At 38.5% G+C, this 21,533-nt stretch overlaps 1 protein-coding gene across 2 annotated transcripts in view; it reads right to left on the reverse strand.

Annotated features, from left to right (window-relative positions):
* LOC150083174 (E3 SUMO-protein ligase RanBP2-like) overlaps nucleotides 1-21,533 on the reverse strand; it is a 621,501-nt gene that overhangs the window by 290,823 nt on the left and 309,145 nt on the right. For both annotated transcript variants that reach the window (XM_090377889.1, XM_090377888.1), the window contains exons 19-20: nucleotides 21,198-21,400; nucleotides 15,306-15,473 (exon numbers count right to left, since the gene is read on the reverse strand). In XM_090377889.1, coding sequence (XP_090234015.1) covers nucleotides 15,306-15,473; nucleotides 21,198-21,400 — 371 coding nt within the window. The remainder of the gene's footprint in view (nucleotides 1-15,305; nucleotides 15,474-21,197; nucleotides 21,401-21,533) is intronic.

A 21,533-nucleotide genomic window follows, 5' to 3' on the forward strand; every position in this document is an offset into this window, starting at 1 on the left:
CAACACCAACAGTGACGAGTCATCCACGAGGGCATTCATCCCATACTACCCCAACCTGTCACAGCAGATCGGTAGAATCCTAAGATCGCATGGGATAAAGTGCATCCAACTCCCAGGCAAGAAACTGCGTTCTCTCCTTTCCAACATAAAAAAAACACCTGTCCCCACCCTTCTACAGAGTGGTTTGGTCTATCGCATCTCTTGCCGTGACTGCACGAGCTGCTACTTTGGAGAGACTGGACGTCGACTCGAGAAACTTCTCTCAGAACATAAAAGGGCGATCCGTTTGGCAGATGTAGAACACTCAGCTATCGCCGAGCGTGTCTGGACAACCCACCACGACATCGACCCACACCGCGATGTTGTGGTTGTGGACAGGTCCCACCATTATCCGAGGCGTACCTGGTTGGAATCGCTAAATATAAAATGCTCGGACACCGCTTTGAACAGGAACAGTGGTTGTCAAGTTAACCCCATCACAGAGTCAGTAATTCTATCCATAGACAAACGCTGGCCACGTCACCACCATACGTCACAGCCACAAACATCAACAAACAATTAACCACATGCCTCACGCACCATCCTGGCAGTGCATCTCTATTCCAACTGCCATTCAAGTATTTTAATCCGATGAAGGCTGCCACCCAGCCGAAAGCTAATTTATTTATTGTAGTTTTATTAATGTTCTGTGTAACAAAATAAAAATAAATTTTCGCATTATGAATCCAGAGCACGTAGGCCTGTTTTATTATGTACGAACTATTCTTGGCCAACCAACATATGATATGGTCGTGAGACTCCAGAAAGATTTTATCTTCATAGCCCGTAGCAGACAACACCTGAGGTTTTCACATACATGCAAAGCTAACTGGATTATACCGAAAGGGTTTCGCTACAAACAACCGTTTCCTAATAAGCGTATGGGACGTGCCTGTCGGAACTTCGGCTTCAGAACTCTGCGCATATGGATCGGCTGCCTCCATCGTGACATACAACGTGCTTCAGCGAGCAAAGCAGCCCTACTTGCCGACCTTAAGGCTCTGATTCCCGAACCTATTTAAACCAAGGTAATCAATACTTTATGTTACCAGGCCGTCAGAGATCAGATCGTTATTGTGCCCGACAGAAACGTAAGTTCAATACTTTAATCAATGAATCCCATCAATTTCGGCGCCAGCGTAATACCCCTCTCACAAATTGCACGGATTTCGTATTGAACCTAAGCAGCAAGCAGTTATCTGCAGAACAAATAAACTTATTGACCCTTGGCATGACATTTGCCGTTCTTCCAAAGCACCTACCGATCACCGACATCGCCTTGGGTGTGGAAGAAAGCTTATCACGCCTCCCAGAAGATGTAGCCAACGCAATCCGCTTAAAGACTGCAGCAGTTCTACACCATGCCCACCCCGTCTCTTCAAACCTCAGCCGTATACAGATTTCTACCCTCAAGGCACTGAAACGGGATTCATCCATCGTCATTCTACTGGCGGACAAAGGCCGTCGTACGGTTGTAATGAACCACACTGATTACATGGCGAAAGCCTTACTGCTCTTACGAGACACTACCGTCTACAAACCCTTAACCATCAACCCCAACAGGGCTTTGGAACGATGGGAGTCAGAGGTGAATATCCTCATCAACACTTGGCTGAAGCAAGAGAAAATCACACAGTCAACCCGTAATCACCTCCGGGTGTCAGATCCCACGGTTTTACGGCCTGCCGAAGGTGCACAAAGAAGGCACACCACTAAGACCTATTGTATCCTGCTGTGGATCACCGACTTACGAGCTGTCTAAATTTGTCTCGAGACTTCTTTCTCCTCTAGTTGGCAAGACCACCTACACCGTCTCCAACAGTGTTGAGTTCATAGAAAGGATCCGCACTATATCCATCTCGCAAGATCAAGTCATGGCATCGTTCGATGTCGTATCACTCTTTACCTCCATCCCAGTGGAACTTGCCATCTCTTGTGCAAAACAACTCTTCGATAATGATGGAACCCTTAGAGGCAGAACTAGACTGACGCCTGATGCCATTTCCGCCGCCCTCAGACTGTGCTTAACAGGGGGTACAATCATGTTTAATGACTCGATCTACCAGCAGATACATGGCACAGCCATGGGTTCCCCTGTCAGCTCAGTCACAGCAAACATCGTGATGGAGGAGTTAGAGGGACGTGCGTTTACACACGCACCAGATCACATCGCCTTTTGGTGTCGCTATGTAGACGATGTGTTCGTAGTCATCCCTAGAGACTCAGGTCAGCGACTCCTAACCCACCTCAACTCACTATCGCCTTTCATAAAATTCACGATTGAGCTGGAGTCGAACAACTCTATACCATACCTAGATACACTTGTCCGGCGCGAAGACACATGCTTGAAGGCGACAGTTTATCATAAGCCTATGTGTGCTGGCCAATTTACCAACTTCCAATCAGCACACGCACGGGGCCACCTCCTCTCAACTGCCCGAACCTTGCTAACTCGCGCCTGGACACACTCCAGCTCCGCAGATGAAAGACGCAAAGAGATCACCAGAGTCAAAGTAGACCTTACAAGGTGTGGCTACCCCATCGACGTCCTTGACAGGTGTGATCTACAAGCACGCGACAACGTGACGACCAACAGCAACGCCAACAGTGATCATCCACGAGGTCATCCTCGAGTCATCCACGAGGGCATTCATCCCATACTACCCCAACCTGTCACAGCAGATCGGTAGAATCCTAAGATCGCATGGGATAAAGTGCATCCAACTCCCAGGCAAGAAACTGCGTTCTCTCCTTTCCAACATAAAAACAGCTGTCCCCACCCTTCTACAGAGTGGTTTGGTCTATCGCATCTCTTGCCGTGACTGCACGAGCTGCTACTTTGGAGAGACTGGACGTCGACTCGAGAAACGTCTCTCAGAACATAAAAGGGCGATCCGTTTGGCAGATGTAGAACACTCAGCTATCGCCGAGCATCTCTGGACAACCCACCATGACATCGACCCACACCGCGATGTCGTGGTTGTGGACAGGTCCCACCATTACCTGAGGCGTACCTGGTTGGAATCGCTAAATATAAAATGCTCGGACACCGCTTTGAACAGGAACAGTGGTTGTCAAGTTAACCCCATCACAGAGTCAGTAATTCTATCCATAGACAAACGTTGGCCACGTCACCACCATACGTCACAGCCACAAACATCAACAAACAATTAACCACGTGCCTCACGCACCATCCTGGCAGTGCATCTCTATTCCAACTGCCATTCAAGTATTTTAATCCGATGAAGGCTGCCACCCAGCCGAAAGCTAATTTATTTATTGTAGTTTTATTAATGCTCTGTGTAACAAAATAAAAATAAATTTTCGCATGTATAAAGGATATTAAATTTTCGGTGGTGGGATATCTGCGGAACATACCCCCACAACTTATTTTGGCTTTTCTTGCTGCTGTACATTCGGAATTCCACCAAGGTTTCAGAAATGTTGGAAATTGTGGACGTTTCAGGAATTCAAGGGTAAAGGAAATGGCTTTTGCTTTCATAAAGGTGACATTTTCAGACATTTTTAAATTCTATACAGTGGAACCAACTGATGATGTTACCAAAGGCAAATTCTAAATAGGAAGCATTCAAGAAAGTAATCTTGGAAGGTACTAGGCTTTTCGTACCAACTAATAAATACTGTACAAGGTCTAGGCCTAAAATTATGTCAGATGAACTAGTGAGACTCGCGGCAGAGAAAAAAAATGCATGGGATGCATATAAATTATCAGGCGACACAGAAGCCTATGGCAGATATAAGCCAGTCTGTAATCAAGTCACTAAGGAGGTTAGGCAAGAGAAGACATTATGAGAAATAATTGGAAAAGGATGCAAACAGAAACAGCAAAGACTTCTTTACTTATGTAAACTCTAGAAGGAAGAGGATGAATCAGATTGGTGCACTTGATATCAATGGTTCGACTGTTGATGATCCTGCTCAGTAGCTGACAAATTGAATGATTATTTTGCATCTACATTCACACATGAGGATTTATTAAGGGAGGGGAATGCTAGAAGTTTATCTACCTCTCACAGATTTTGTAATAACTGACAGCAAGGTGGAGGAGAAATTGTTGAAGATAAACATAACAAAGGCACCTGGGTGGATGGGTGGTTATATTAAAGGAGAGATCTATCCGGTTATATAAAAAAGGAGCAAAGGAAGGGAGCAAAATCTTAGCCTTAATTATAAGAGCATCAAAGGATTCAAGGGAAGTCCCCGTGGACTGGAGATGTGCAAATATAACCCCAATTCACAAAATGGGAATCAAAGGGTGACATGAATAATTACAGACCTATTATTTTAGTTTCTGTTCCAGGTAAAATAATGAAGTCACTGGTTAAAAAAGCACTGCAGAATCATCTATACAAGACTGCAGTTATAGTTCACACATCAAAAATGTGTGAACACAGCATCGATTTGTTAAGAGGAAGCCTTGTCTGACCAATTTGATTGGATACCACGATGTGGTCACAAAGCAACGGGAGGCAAAAATTTATTTTGATATATCATGTACTTGGATTACAGGAAATCCTTTTGACACTGCTGCACATAAAAGACTGCTGTACAAATTTTAGCTCTATGGCTTTAAGGGCAAGTTGCTGCTATGGATAAAGGAATGGTTGAGGGGGAGAAGACAGGGTGGCAGTCAATCGACTCTGCTCTTCGTCAACTAATGTTATTAATGCAGTGCCCCGGGGTTCAGTGTTGGGCCAATTGTTGTTTTCTATATTTATCCATGATATTGATGAAGGTATATCAGGCTTATTGTCCATGTTTGTAGACGATACAAAGGTTGGCAAGGTTGTTAATAACAGTGATGACAGTAAGATACTGCAATAGGATATGGAAAAGTTGGGCAGATGGGCTAAGAAGTGGCAACTGAAGTTTAACATTGACCAATGCAAAATAGCACTGCATATGGGTAGCAGTAACCCCAGAGTAACGTACCAACTGTGCTATATTATACTCAGGGTAGCGGAGAATCATAAAGACTTTGGGGTAAATGTGTAGTCAGATATTAAGTTTTCTTAGCAGTGCAGACAGCTGCCAGAGCAACTCATGGGTTCTGGTCAATGATATACAGGAATTTTGTTAGCAAGGATAAGGGGGTGATCATCCATTCGTATAAGGTGATGGTCAAGCCACACCTTGAGTACTGCATACAGGTCTGGAGGCCTCATTTTAGTAACTTGGAGCTACTTTAATGAGTATAGAGAAGAGCAGCAAGATTGATGTGGGGAACAAATGGTTGCTCTTACCAAGAAAGCCTCAAGTTCAACAAATTGCACCATCTGGGGACTAGACACCTGCTAGGTGATCTGATTGAGGTGTATAAGGCCTTGAATGGTTGAGCAAGCTCAATGCTGATGGGACACTTCCTCTTGCTCGGATTATGCAACTGAGTGGACATAAATTCAATTTGAGGAAAGACAGTTGCAGAATAGATGTGAGAAAATTTGCCTTGAGTCAGCGGGTGGTTGATTGCGGGAACAAACTTCCAATGTTGTTGTGGATGGAAGGTGATAGCATAAATAAATTCGAGGAAGAACTGGACAAACATTTAGAGCAAATTGGATGGGTGAAATGGGAAGGTGATTTTTTTTTTTTTTTTTTGTCTGATGCTGTATAAGCTTGCTTTCTTGCATCATATACATCTACTAATGCTAATGGAAACTGCTGCTGCATGGACATTACCTTCTGTAATGCATGACCTGCATGACTGATGGGCTGTTGGTTGACTCTTGTGGTGATTTTGAAATCTGGCACAATGAAATTGTGCCAGATTTCAAAGGTATTCATTCCAGTCAGCTTTAGCAAACCTGAGATATCCTTGATGATTGACATTTTCTTTTTTCAGCCATAACATACAGGTAGTTGTCGACTTTATGAGTTAATTCATTCCTAGCACGTGCTCGTAAAGCGGGAATTTATTTCACATAGACAGTGTTAAAAATAGGGGTTATGTTTGTTATCAACGATGAAATTAGTTAGCTAATTAGTTTATGTTTAAACAATGACTGATTTATCCAAAGAAATGAAAACATAGCCTGTAAAATCAAGCAATTATAATAATAGAGAAATTATTTATGACTTACAAATGTTAAAGAATGTTTATTCTTTATCATTGACTAAAGGCACACTCGTTGATCACTCATTGGTCCTTGAGGTTGTCTCAGACATTCTCTCAGATATGCCAGACAAGCTGTTCTTGCTACCTGGGAGTCTAAAACGCTGATGGAACTGATATTCAGGTGACACTCAAGTCAAGTGGACCCAACTTCGGCGAAGTCCGGACGGTCTGTGACAGTCAAATCCTCTGCTTGCACCTTCGTGATGGTGGGACTGTTAGTAATCCTGGGTATAACCTCCATGCACAAATACATGGTGGGTGACCATCCAGGTGTGAACCAGCAGGGGTCGAGGTGTGGCGCCCATACCATGGAGGAACGCTGCCCCTCTATGTTACCAGGCAGTACTAGGTGGTAGATGACTCTCATCAACCGGTGAAATACCACCACTTTGCTTATTGGAGGCTTGAAGTGGTGGTACCCATATTTAGTCTCTAGAGCTATGTTCCGGCCAACCATTCCCTATCTCTTCCATCATGCAGTATGATTGATGATTTTTGAGGTTATGATGAATGTCGTGGCGAGATCCAATATTCCTTACATTTCGAGGGTACAGCTCTAAAACGGTGTTCGCAAGCCGGCCGCTAGATAGTACACCGGACCAAACCTATTGGTAACTCTCTAGGAGGCTTCCGGATCAGCTAGTGTATAATCTTGCTACCTCTACTCTGCCAGATAGTGACTGGAGGGAGTCCGAGTAGTGTGTATACGGGGAGCATTGTCGAGGCCACGTTATGTCAAGGATCTGGGTATATTCTTACCACATGTATGCCATATCCAAAAATTTCATTACTTCATACAGCATGTCCCATCCACTTTTTCTTACTATTGAATACACCATGAATTGTCAAAATAATAGAGCAAGCTTATCTGCGAAAAGATCTAAACCTCCCAAGGACTTCCTAATTCATTTCACAAATATACGGGGTCTCAATTCCAATCTCAACAATGTCCATTTCCACTTGCAGTCTTCCAAACCCCACGTACTTTTTCTGACTGAATCTCAGTTATTAGTTGATTCAACTACTGCTCATCTCAGATGTCCAAATTATTTGCTGTATGATTCCTTTCGCCTCAAAGGTGGTACTTGTGCACATGTCCGTTCTGATATTCCCTGTCAGAGACTTGGCAATTTGGAATCTCCTCTCTTTGATCTTCTCTGGCTTAAAATCTCTCTACCTCATTGTGTAAAATTCATCTGTTGTCTCTACCGTTCTCCCAACTCCACTAATCACTTGGAGCTCTTTGACTTCCTCTCTTTGCAACTTGACTTTCTCCAGTCCAACTTTCCTAACAGTGAGGTAATTTTCCTTGGTGATTTTAACATTCACAACTCCAGCTGGCTTCCGTTTTCTAGTCACACCGACCCAGCAGGTCGAGATGCTGAGGCTTTTGCAATTACTAATGACCTAGCAGAGATTGTTCATTTACCTACAAGAATATCGGACAATCCTAATCATACAGCCAATACGCTTGATCTTTTTCTCACAAACAACCCTTCTAAGTACAAGGTTGAAGTGAGAGGTCCTTTAGGCACTTCAGGTCACAACTTGGTGACTGTCTCTTCTCCAATGGAACCTTTATCTCATGGCTATTCCCAATCTTGTATTGTTTGGCATTACAAGAATGCAAAATGGGATGACCTGCGAGACTTCTTTTCTTCTTTTCCTTGGTCTGATTACTGTTTCAAAACTTCTGATGTCAACGTTTGCTCAGAAAGTGTCAGTGAAATTATTCTTGCAGGAATGGAATCCTTTATCCCACACTCCACTTTAAAATCTCGTCCTTTATCTAAACCTTGGTTTTCCAATAAATGTGCTAAGGCTGTCCAAGAGAAGAATGTTGCATATCGTAATTGGCTTCTTGCTAATTCTTCAGTTTTATTTTCTGCCTACACCAAAGCTCGCAACAATTGTAAAGCAGTTATTAATCAGTCCAAACTAGAGTTTGAACAGGCTAAGAGTAGAAAACTTGCTTCTTGCCCTAATGGTAGCCAAGCATTCTGGTCTCTTGCCAAAGCTATTGGCCGCAACTTTTGCCCATCTCTGCTCCCACCTCTGTCCAAACCAGATGGTTCTGTTGTCACTTCAGCCAAGGATAAAGCTGACCTGCTAGCATCCCATTTTTCTTTTCTTCGAGCTCATGTATTAATGATCTTGGTAAAACACCTCCCACCATTCCTAACACGCTCCATTCAATGCCTCCTGTGGTCTTCCGTCAAAAGGCTATCGAAAGGATTTTGATGAATCTTGATGCTAAGAAAGCTCCAGGTCCTGATGGTATTTCTCCACTTGTTCTCAAAACCTGTGCTCCTGAACTTACTCCTATTCTTTGCCGCCTTTTTTCACTTTCTTATTTCAAAAGTGTTTTTCCTTCTGCTTGGAAATTTGCTCATATCCAGCCAGTTCCTAAAAAGGGTGACAAATCCCTCCCATCCAATTATCGTCCCATTGCAATTACTTCTACTCTTTCTAAAGTAATGGAGAAATCAATTAACCGCCAACTCTTAAACTACCTAGAAACCTTCCATCTGATCAACGATCGCCAGTATGGATTCCGTCAGTGTCGATCCACTGGTGATATTCTGGCTTATGTTACCCATTTATGGACTAATTCAATGGAAAGGTTCGGTGAAACACAAGTAGTTGCTCTTGACATCTCAAAGGCTTTTGATCGTGTTTGGCATAAAGGTCTTCTAAACAAGCTTTCCATCTTATGGTTTGCCAACTGTTTTTAGTAATTGGTTATCCAGTTTTCTCTCTGATCGCTCACTGAGGGTGATGGTAGATGGCTCTCTGTCTTCTAACTTCTCCACTAATGCCGGTGTCCCCCAAGGTTCAGTTCTTTCCCCCACTCTTTTCCTCTTGTATATCAATGACCTTCTTCCATTGACTGGATTTTTTTTTTTTTTTTTGGTAGTTGGCGCATCGGCTTCTGTGGCCATAGTGCACCTCCCAAGGTTTTTGCAGTACTTTGATCCAAGCCCGAGGCGGGATTCGAACCCGCGACCTTTGGATTGCCGGGCAGGCACTTTACCCAACTGGCTGGCCCGGTCGGCCCATTGACTGGAAATCCTATCCATAGTTTTGCCAATGATAGCACATTGCATTCAACTTTCCATTTTGAAAAACCTTGTCCAGCTCAATCAGCTTCAAGTTCTCGAAAATCTGCTGCCAATTCCTTAAATGCCAATCTTCAGGTAATTCTCCAGTGGGGCAAAGACAACTTAGTTGATTTCAACCCTTCTAAAACTCAATCTTGTCTTATATCTCGCAAAAAGGATTCTTCTGCTCCTACGCTTATCTTTAGTGACACTCCGATTTCTAGGCAAAATGATATATCTCTTTTGGGGATTACCCTGACTTCTAATCTCTCTTGGCACAAGCACATTACAAATATTGCTTCCTCTGCATCTAAAAAACTTGGTTCTCTCTTTCGCTCTCGGCGTTACTTTTCTTCCAAACAGCTGCTCACTCTGTATAAATCGCAAATCTGCCCTGCCATGGAATATTGTTCCCACATCTGGGGTGGTGCCCCCAAAACCTCTCTCAGGCTTCTTGATTCCATTCAGAAGAGGGCAGTTAGGTTAATTAATGATTCATCTCTAACAGAGTCTCTCCACTCGCTTTCTCATAGATGCACTGTTTCTGCTGCATGCCTCTTCTACAGATACTTCCATGGGCACTGTTCTTCTGAATTGGCTTCTATAATTCCTGCTCTCTCTTTCAAAATATTCCGAACACGTGCCGCCACCAGCCAACATCCATTTACTGTCCAACTTCAAACCCACAGAACCAACTTTTCATCTTCCTCATTTATTCATTCAACTGCCGTTTTCTGGAACAACCTTCCTTCATACATATTTCCTGAAAATTACAATCTACAGAAGTTCAAGTCCAATATCAACAAATATCTTCTTTCGTCTTCTCAACCTCCAACCCAAGCACAGTACTAAGTACTATAGGTTCTAATACCTCTCGTGTTTGGGGTTCTCATAAAAAAAAAAAAAAATTATTGGCTCTGCACTCACTGGTTTGTTGCACAAGGAGTCGTCTTCTTCAGAAATGCTTCAAGAGGCATTTGTTTCCAAGATAATTTTCTCTTTTCTTTATAAATTTCACGACTGCATGCATAAGCAATTTTTAACAGCACACACAAATGTCAACTAACACGATTCGCATGGAGTAACAAGTATATAAAGCTTAAAAAAAAAAGGAATGAAGAGAAGATTCTGAAAATTTATTTATGTTTTTTTATACGATTGAAGATTTCAGTAAAGAGGAAACACATTTCACCATAATAACATAAAAAACCACACAATTCCAGCTATCGGTATTTTCACAAATGCAATAAGATCAAGTTTGCTACCCGTTTATAATTGCTTGCAGTAACAGAAAAGCACAATAAACTGGAAAGTGCAAGTTGTTTTTAATGTTTTATGGTCGTGACCTCCAAAAATGTGATTTAGAAAAATGTCACAAAGGCGTTTAAAATTTATTCTTAAAACAGAACATATGATAACGATGAAAGTGTAGTGCATTTTAACTGGTAACTAATACAATTTACAAATAACACTCACGACCTTTTATATGGCCTTAAGGTCACGCTTGTGACCTTAAAAATGACATTTTAGAGAGATAAATAGCTTAGTTATACAGCGAAAATTTCAACTTCTGAGATCTTGAAACGAATTACCAAAAAAAACACATGTTATTCGGTTCGCATTACGATATTTTAATGATACGATGGCATCTCTGGAACTGATTAATATCGTAAAGTGGGGTACACTGTATTGTATAGCTATGCACGTGGTTTGGAATGCGGTATTTATGGTGCCGTATGGGTGATGGTATCCGCTGAGAATAAGTAACAATAGTCTTCTCCTATGGTGAAGTGTTACTTATTCAAGGTAGTGCAATATCGTGGCAACTCGTTGTGAAGGTATTCACAATATGAGATATACTTAATGAAGCCAATTTATAACTACTTATGTAGTTGGCTATGTACAGAAATGATGCAAATGCACTAACTCATACATTATAAACAATAATATATTTCTCGAAAGGGTCCATTGTAAATTTGTGGTGGTTATCGTCCAAGATCACTTTAATCATCATTGTGGAGAATACCCTTTTGACTTCTACGGAAGTGACTGGGCTATATTTAAAAATGTGAGATTTTAAAGCCTCCACTTGAAATGGAAGTTTGTTTCCTTTCCCTTTTATAAATTCATCTGTTTTCCTTTAAGTGTGAAATCTTGAGTTCTTTTCTAAAACATTATTGTATTTTTTCTTATTTCTTCTCCTCTGCCCTCCAGGGACAGTTGAAATTTGCAATTCAACTTTTTCATTCTTTCTAATTGCACTGCTTAAAGAAGTCCCTACATTACAAGTTTGGTTATACAACTAGGTAACCAACTGAAATGAGTCTGGATGAACAATAAATGTTTACTAGAAAAAGGATCAGAAAGCATTGCCTTAGCACTACCAACAGCCGCTGAATGTGTACTATCCAAGGAATCAACAAATTCTTTTATAGAATCAAAATTTTTAGCATAAAACGATGTTGCTTGTAACTATGTTCCCCATCTTGTGAGAACAGGATCAGGTGAGAGAGGAGGATATTTCTGTAAGCTGCTATTCTCGAAGGCACTGTCGATAAATTTTTTTTTATACTAGAAAAAAAGTTTGTTAATTTCAACAAAATTCTCCCAAATTGCCTCTGCCAGCCTATGTAAGTCATGGGTTAAGCAAGTAACATGGATAAGATAGAAAACTTGTCATGCAGAAGTGGCTTTTACCATATACAAAGCAGAGTCACTAAAAAAAAAAAAAAAAAAAATGCAGACTTCAATGGGATCAACTCTGTCCATAATAACTGGAAAGAATCATTACAAAATCTTGCTATTGTAGAGTAATTCACTTTTTCAAGGACCTTACAAGCAAATAAATGCAGACGCGATGGTTCTGCATCAATTTTCCACACACAAAATGTGCAATACAGGGGCCACAAACATCTGACACTTCATCAATGGACATCCAAATGTAGTTTTCTCTAATATCTTGAAGAATTTTGTGAATAATATCATAGCGTTAAGGTAATTCTTTCTCAAAGTAGATTTGCCTGGAATATTTTGACTTATACAATATGTTTTCAAAAATTGCTTGAAAACTTGACTGTAACTTATTGAAAGGGATATTGCTGCTTACCAGGGCAGGACAAATCCTTTGAAAAATCACTTTTCTGCTCTGGAAATTTTTCCTTGCTTTTCTTTTGCTTTGCCATAATGTACAATACTGTTTTCACATGTTGTTCAATTTGGAATTTTTTCTTGCATGAAATGTTCTTTTTGAATACAATAATTCCATCCATATTAAAATTCATTCTGCAACTGGCAATCCACGATTCCATACAAAGTTTTCTAACAGATTTCATTTTTGGTATGTTTACCAAAAATATTTCAACTGATGTAGTCAATAGAATGAGAACGAATAGCAAAATAGTTAAAACTGTGGGGTATTTATGTGCTGTCACATGATGTACCATATCACAGATGTGTTTTTTTTTTTTTTTCTTTTTTTTTAATTAATTTATTTTTTTCACTTGCTAGCACTATTTTCTCAATTCCCATTTTACTCTCTCCTTCCGGGACCCTTTTTCCATGGAATTACCAGTGGTTTTCTATCTTTGCCACCTGCTTGGCAACACTCACCAGAGGCCTCTTTTATCCATCATTTTTGACACATCACCATTGCCCTCCTGCAACTCCAGAACAAAGTTCCCCCACTGGAGATCTCTACATCTACCAGATTTCCACTCTCTGATAGTATAGTAGGGGGTTTTTGCAACTTTACATTATGATCTGGAATTGCTCGGTCTCTTCCATCTTGTTTTCACTATTTTCATATACAGTCGGTCCTCGTATAACACGTGTTTACATTACACGAATTCGATAATACATGATTTATAAATAGGGGAACGATATCTTATATAACACGAACCGAATTCGCTTATGCACGATTCGCCTTTGTGTTTACAAGAAATGGCAGTCGAACGCAGAATCACCCCAACCGAATGCAACACGATAGGAATGAAGAGAAGATTCTGAAAATGTATTTATGTTTTTTATATCAGTGAAGGGGAAACACATTTCACCATAATAACGTAAAAACCAACACAATTCCAGCTATTGATATAATCGCAAATGCAATTAGATGGAGTTTACTACCAGTTTATAACAGATTCCATTAGCAGAAACGCAACTGGAAATTGTTTTATGGTAGTAACCCCCAGAAATGTGCTTTAGTAAAATGTGAGGTGTTAATAGTGTATCTCGGCCTTTACGGTGTTGTTTATTCAGTTGCTACACGGGCGCAGCTTTGTTTATGTGTATCAAGCGTGCCTCCTCGTTTTGTAATTGTGCTTTATTCCCTAAAACTGAGTAAAATACTTAAAAGGTGTGAAAAGGAAGCGTCCTAGTGAAGACACTGCAGATTCAGAAAGAAAAAAAAAACAGAAGCAATATCGATAAACAGAGGCGGACTGGATCAAAAATTCTTACCCGGGAAAATTTATAGTGGCCTCATACTATGGTTTATGGCCAAACTCACACCGGTCTCCGGTAACAGGAAATTGGCCAGTCCGCCTCTGTCAATAGAGAAAAAATATAAAATTGTGAAACACTTTGAGAAAAATGAAAGACCATGTGATATTGCACGTGCTACAGACCGAAATGAGGCAACGCCGAGAATTAGAAAGAATGCAGAGAAAATAAAAACAACTTTCATAGCAGGAACAACTCAAAGTGTAATTAAAATCCTTTAGATTAAGACACAAAGAATTGGAAGAGATGGGACGGCTGTCATCTGTTTGGATAGAAAATCAAACAAAAAACAAGTTTACTTACGATAGAAGCAAAAGCATTAGCAATATTTTATTACGTAATAGTCGTAATAAAATACGTAAGCATTTTATTACGACTTACGTATTATAATTTATACTTACGTATTATAAAATACGTAAGTATTTTATTACGTAATTTTATTATTTAATTTTATTATTTAATATAATAATTTTTTTACTATTTTATTAATAAATTTTTATTATTTAAATAAATAATAAAAAATAAATATTTTTATTTTTTTTAAACCCCACTTTTCCCATAGGGCCTGTTGTTTATATTGCACGATTTTGCATTGCACGAGGGTTTCTAGGAACACAACTATCGTGCTATACGAGGACAGACTGTACTGCCTACTATTTCCCTTGCTTGAAGGACCTCAGATGGTACCATTTGGCCCAACAGTTATAATTCTTGTGTTTGCTATGTACAGCACTTATTTCCTTTCCGCTTTAATTTCGCTGCTATTACCTAATCTCTAGTGGCAGCGCTCCCTCAACAACCAGAAATAAAAATATTTCTACCATTTTCCAAAATTATAAGGAGTCTGCTGATTGCCTCCCTTTAACATCTCATCTTTCTTTCTAAAATAATAAAAATAAATAAATAAAAAAAATATATATATATATAAACATAACATCAACTTTATATAAGAACTGAGTTTTACAAAACATTTCCCATACCAATTTTAGATATTATCCCACACTCCACATAATATTACCCCACACTAATTTAATTGCAATACAGTGACTTGTTACACAATTACCTGATCAACATTTGAAAAAATTACCAAGTTAAAGAATATTTGTGTTATGTGCATTTAAATGCTCTAACAATTACAATGGCTACAATATACATTTGCAATTGCATATAATCTGAAGTCTAATCATCACCAATGCTACCACTATACAATTGCTAAATTTCAACATACTTGACAACACAGTTATCACACATTTCACCAGGTCAAATACACATTTTTTGCCACATGTTGCCACTTTCCATATTTTGAGAGATATCACTGACTCCAATCTCATTTTGTTTTCAAAGCAGCTACAGTCAAGTGTTTCTTCCTTTGGATGGTAAGATTACCATTCAAGGGAATTACCATCCATACTTGGATGGTAAAAATCTGCAGAAACACTATGTTGAAATTTAGCACCCAGACCTGTAACACAGCAAAGTTATATTTCTACACATACACACAATGTATCATAAACTCTATAATATGTTACCTTTAGCTCTTTAAGTACTTCTTTGTTCTGCCTCAGTACGTCAATAATAACACAGTTAGTTTCAATAAATTTCTGTGACTGTTCCAGCAGAGTCCTCACGATTGTGTCTTGTGTCAAAGCAAGTACTCTAACCTGAGCATCAAGCCGCTCTGGACTAGGCTGGGTGTACTGAAAATATTAATTGAAATCTTTTTCAAGCATATCACAAAAATAACTATTATAATTTATAAATATATTTTATTATTTTACAATTTTTAATGGATTCATTAAAAATGGGAACGCTTGGCACCTCTTTATTTAAATACTGTTTCTATAATATGGCTTATCTATTTATTTTATAGATAGATATATATATCTATTTATTTTATAGAGTAGGCAAATGTGAAAGGCATGATATATTCTTTTGAAGAAGGTGACTCCCACATTTTCAGGCTATTGCCATGAGCTGCCCAAAAGATAAAATGCAGATAAGCAGCTATTCCTTTTTTTGGAGAAGGGCTGTCAGCTTATTTGTAGTAAAAACAGTGCATTATCTGAAAATTTAGTGATAATTAAATTCATTAGTGTGAGTATCTGGTTGCTTTGACCAAATGAAATGCTAAAAGTACCAAACACCTTATCTTTACAATACAAAAAAAGTGACTGATTTAGTCTTATTTGGCATATCAGCAAACAAAGGCTATATAATGTGTAAATAACACATTATATAGCAATAAAAATAACACATTCAGTAATCTGCGGAGGACAGATCAATGGCAACACACACACACACACACACACACACACACACACACACACACACACACACACACACACACACACACACACACACACATATACATAAATGTGAGCCAAAGGAAAAATGAATAAAAGATAAAAGTATAATATTAAACACACTGGAACAGGCATAGATTAAAAAAACCTACTAGCATATGGTCTGCCTGATAAAATAAGGCTTGGACAGATGACTACGGCAAATGCTCATTTTAAATGGGCATTTGCCATAAAGGAAAGTGAAGGTCAAGGTCATTACAGCAATAGTGGCAACATTGAGATTTTTTATGGCTATGATTGAACAATATGTCTCAACAGACTCTACACTGCTGGTACAGATTATTTATACAATTAATTTGAACTGTCCCATGCAATTCTACCAAAACTCATCAAAGGCAATAAAAGTGTCAAACTGTTGCCAGAACTAAGAAGAAAGAGGAAAATGGTACTACAAGTCTGTATACAGGATTCAGTTTGTGTTACATAAAAGGGAGGGGGGGTGAATACAGCTGCATTACATTTTTCCAAAAAAAAAAAAAAAAAAAAATACCAACAGATTGCATATAATTTTGACTGGTAGCCCATGGAGATTTTCTGTATATACAGATGAACTTCAAATGTGAAATTTTCCCATGGAGTTTTTCTGTATATACAGATGAACTTCAATAAAAACACTGATACTTGACATTGCTATCATAACTGCTTTGGCAACTGTGGTGTCCAGCTTTTTGACTAAGCAATAATGGCAATTTTTCCATGATAACACATGCCACTTTCACTCAGCAGTGAGAAATAGCAGTGGCTTAAGTAACTACACGAACGTTTTTATCAAAGTTTGTTCATGTATGCAGGTTTTCTCCTGAAATAACTTAGATTGTATGTAAATTTTTTTTAAGAGAAATTAAATTTCTTGCTTGTGGCAGAGCTGTACAGAGAAAATTTTAAAAGGGACAGATCGAAATATTAAGGAGCATGGGGGTTGTGACTGATTACATTAAAAGTTTCTCTGTCGACATAAATGATGAATATGGATAAACTAATGAGTGATCTAATTATCCATAAAGAAAATAAAATTGTCAAATTTATATTCTCTTAACAAAGCAATTCATATCCATTTTTTTTTTTTTTTAATTAAAAGTCAATTATGTGTACTTACTAAATTTAATTTTTTCTGAATTATTGAAACTGGCTATAACTGATCTATATAAAAAGGACACCTCTATACAGGGGCACTTTCTTCTAGCCCAGTGGTGTCCACTTAAGAGGTTTCACTGTATTAGTATTACTATTTCACTGTATTAGTATTACACAAACTATTATTTGTCTCCGCACTAATACTAATACAAATAATAGTTTGTATTAGTATTAGTGCGGAGATGGGGGAAACACCCCTGGTGCCATCAGACAACTAACACACTTTACACTTCACTTCACTGTCTCAATTTGAGACTCTGACCCACCTGATGTCAAAAGGTGAGCCAGATTCCTCTGGGGACCCACTCCAGAGGAGGAATAAAAAAAAGTTCCCTTGGTGTAAAAAAAAAAAAAAAAAAAATGAAATAAAATAAAATAATAAATAAAAAAAAATGTGCACAACCTCCAACTGAGGAATATTACTCCCTAATAACTAAATTCACCACCCAAAGGAGTAACATTATTCATAGCCACATAACTAATTCTTGTAAAAACATCAGATGCAAACTGCTGAAGAGCAACAAATTCTTGTCTCCCACCAGCAAAGTTTCATGCCCATGAGCTAGTGTAGAAACTGACAAACGAAGAACATCTCTAATGTCATTATATAGCAGACAATCAAATAAAATATTGCTGCAATTTTCATTTCTCCACGTTGAGAAGCTTCTGTTCTAGAAAGACCAAAACTACATAGTTTCTCGTTAAACGATCCAAGTTTCTGCTTTATGCAAAAGGTCATCTCGGGAAAGAAATTCCAAGTAACAGATCCGACAGATGATATATCCCACCGGGTCTGCCACAAATTTATCATTTCATTCCACAAATGATTACATTCTTGTTTAGCATCTGATTGAAAATTCAGAACTGGACCTTGATATATTAGTAATGGCTACTTGGTGCAAGGAAGCCTATGGTTTCCTTGCACCAAGTAGCCATTACTAATACTAATATATCAAAGTCCAGTGGCACTAAAACCTTCAAGAAACTATAGGGCAGAATTTAGCATTAGCAACAAAGGCCATATTGATCCAGGGATATGCAGTGGTAATTCCGCATCCTCCGTATTTGGTGGTGACGGGCTTGAACCCCGGTCTAATCAAGAAGCATGTGCTATGCACTGCTACTCCTGCCCACCTGGCTATGGAGGCGCAATTAGCATTGGTAAAGGCATATGATGCAAGAAAGCAGGCTTATGCAGCATCAGCCAAGAAGAGAGAGAGGGGAAAAAAAAAAAAAACCCTTCCCATTTCACTCATCCATTCATTTCAAATATATTAGCATTATACTGAGGGCACTGCAGCCACAGAGGTGAACAGATCATCAGTACCAAGCTCTGCTTGATGTAAACTGTAAACAGTGGACAGTGACCGACGGCAGCTGTGAGGATTTCTTGGATTTTCCAGCTTCAAAAATCATGGATCTTGGATCCTTCAAGTTGTGTACAGAAGAAAATCAGGAATGTTCCTGGGGTATATGGTGCCTGGGTGCCAAATGAAATTTGGTGCCTCCTTTCAAATTTCCTTCATATTTAAGTTTCAGGTTTCAGGCACTCCTTGAACATTGGTGCCCGGAGAGAAAACAGTGCACCCCTTGCACCCTCAGGACAGCACGCCCCTGATGAAAACAACTGGTATTATTCAGATAAACTTGTTAGTTATAGTTGTTTTTAGCTATTGCTGGTTTTTTGAATGCATTTACATGCAGTACAATTGCTACAGTGTCATTGGTAATGATTCTACTCTTGCAGATTGTGATATTGCAATGCCTCAAAATTACAAAAACTGGGATAAACTTGTTGATAAAAATAGCTGAATACATGTTATTTGTTTATTAGTATTAGCCATATGGTGCAAGAAAGTCCAAGCTTTTGCTGCACTGGTTAAATAAATAATAATAATAATAAATAAAAATAATTATTTAAAAATAAAATAACTTTTTATTTTTAGCTACTGAGTTGTTAATTACTGGAAGAAGTCACCTCCATGGATAAAAATTTATTATTTTTATTTATTTGGCTAACTTAGTAGCTTTAAATAAAAAAAATAAAAAAATTCCTCCTCCAGTCTGGACCATCTCCCCAATAATTTTAATTTATGGTTACTAGGTTCAGGAATCATTAATAACAGTGAAAATTCCACCCTCATACACTCTCTGTCAATCAAGTTCACCTCAATCAGTCTCCACTAAGGTGTTTAGTTTCCAAGTTCTGCAGCCCACATTTTCAAAGTCTTTCCTCATATGGACACCCTTTTGCTGATCTCACCAGGCACAGTCTCCCATCTTTTGACCATCAATGTCCTTTTCTAAGTGCAGTCCCATACCTGAATACAGTATTTTAACCACTCTACCTCTACAAACAATTGTACAATAAATCACTGATTGGACACATGCCTTAGCTGCCTGTCTACTCTGCTCAGAGAACTTCAGGGCTGACTTTTATGAACATGCAGTGATTTTTTTTTTTTTTTTTTGTTTTGTTTTCTTGCAGGTAGTACAATAAAGGAAAGACAATAAAAGCTGATGGTTATTTAGAGGAGATATAAAAAGGTACATGAAATTACTGGTGAAAGTTTAGCAGGGGCATCAGTGACTAAAACTGCTGATTTATTTAAAATGATGTCTGCATTCAGAAAGTGTGGAAAAATAAAATGTGACAGGACACAGTGTGGCAGGAAACTGAAGCTGAGTCCAATGAATGCTGAAATGGAGAGTAGCTCAAAACAAAACAAAAAACTACTGCCTCAAAAATAATGCAAAACTTAATGTCAGTCTCGGCAATCAAGTTTCTAGCAAAAAATTTTGGTGAGAACTTCATAAAGCTGAAATTTCTGGCAGCGTCACTATTACCAAGCAACTCATTACTGATAGCAATGCTAGAAAGATGATGGAAGGAACATAAAAACTGAACATGTGTTAACTGTAAACACATATTTTCAGATGAATCATCATTCACATTTTCCAACATTTAGGGAAATGTTTACATTTGGAAAATGCCAAAGAAGTGCATCATCCTGACTGTCCTGTATCAATCATTAAACATGGAGGAGGAGGAGGACCAATAATGATTTTGCAGCAGTATCTTGGTATATTTTTTAAGTCCATCATCATCCTGAATAGGTGAATTACTGCTTCATTTTACCTGTTACCTGAATATTCTGAGTGACCAGATTCATCCCATGGTGCAAACATTGTTTCCCATAAATACCATGTTTCAAGATAAAATTGTTCCGACGCACACACACACAGTCAAGTGTATCCAATCTTAGTTTTAGAAGCATGAAACTGAGGCTCAGCATCTCCCATTGCCTGCACAATCACCAGACTTAAATGCTACTGAGCCACTGTGGACATATTTGGAGAGGAAGGAGTGTGAGAAGCAGATTTCCTCCACCTTCACTGCTCAAGGAACTTGAAAAGTTTCTCCATGAAGGATGGTCCGACATTTCTCTTAAGACAGACACAAATAAAGCATCAGATGGATCAAGGGTAATGAAATTTTTCAAATGTTCCAAAGGGACTAAGTTCCCTCAAATTGCGCATATGAATGAAGAAGTTTATGTGCCACCAGGTGGATTTTGCAGGCAGCAGAAATCTAAATACCCAGTGAAATTATTATTACAATGCCATATAAAGAATCTCTGCTGCTACCCCTGACACAAATCTTGTTTTCAAATGGAATTATAAAAGCCAAATAAAATAAATAAAATCAAAATCTTACATTCTGAACAACATTCAAGGATTAAAAATAATTTTTAATATTTTTGCACTTCTAAAAAAATGAAAAGGTGCAACAAGAAAAGTCAAGCAGCATAACATGAAGTACTATTAGAACTCAAAACTAAAAAACGATTAGTTAACTTTTTTTTTTTTTAGTAAGTCTTAAATTAAGAGTACAATTTGACAAAAATTTTATTCATAATTCACCTTTGGTTGTGTATCAAGAGTTAAATTTGTTTTCTTGGCATCAGACGATAAAAAAGAAGCAGGACGTGGAGTACTTTGAAAAGAATTTGTAAATTTCGGTAAGAACTGCTCTGAGTTATCCCTTTTGGAAGATGGGGAAGATGAATTTTTTTCAATTACACTCTTCTCATCCACTGTATCAATTTTCTCATCAGTAAGAATTCCTAGTACAAATAAGATAAGACATTAAATACCTAAAACAATATCACAAATTTCAAATATAATTCAAACTTAGAACCACTTTCGTGAATCCTTTTAAAACTAACATTACTCACATATTCTCCCAGTAAAGTAATT

This window comes from Mastigoproctus giganteus, chromosome 7, assembly GCF_048544385.1.
Source record: "Mastigoproctus giganteus isolate SK-2022 chromosome 7, ASM4854438v1, whole genome shotgun sequence".
In the NCBI taxonomy this organism is placed as follows: Eukaryota; Metazoa; Arthropoda; class Arachnida; order Uropygi; family Thelyphonidae; genus Mastigoproctus; species Mastigoproctus giganteus.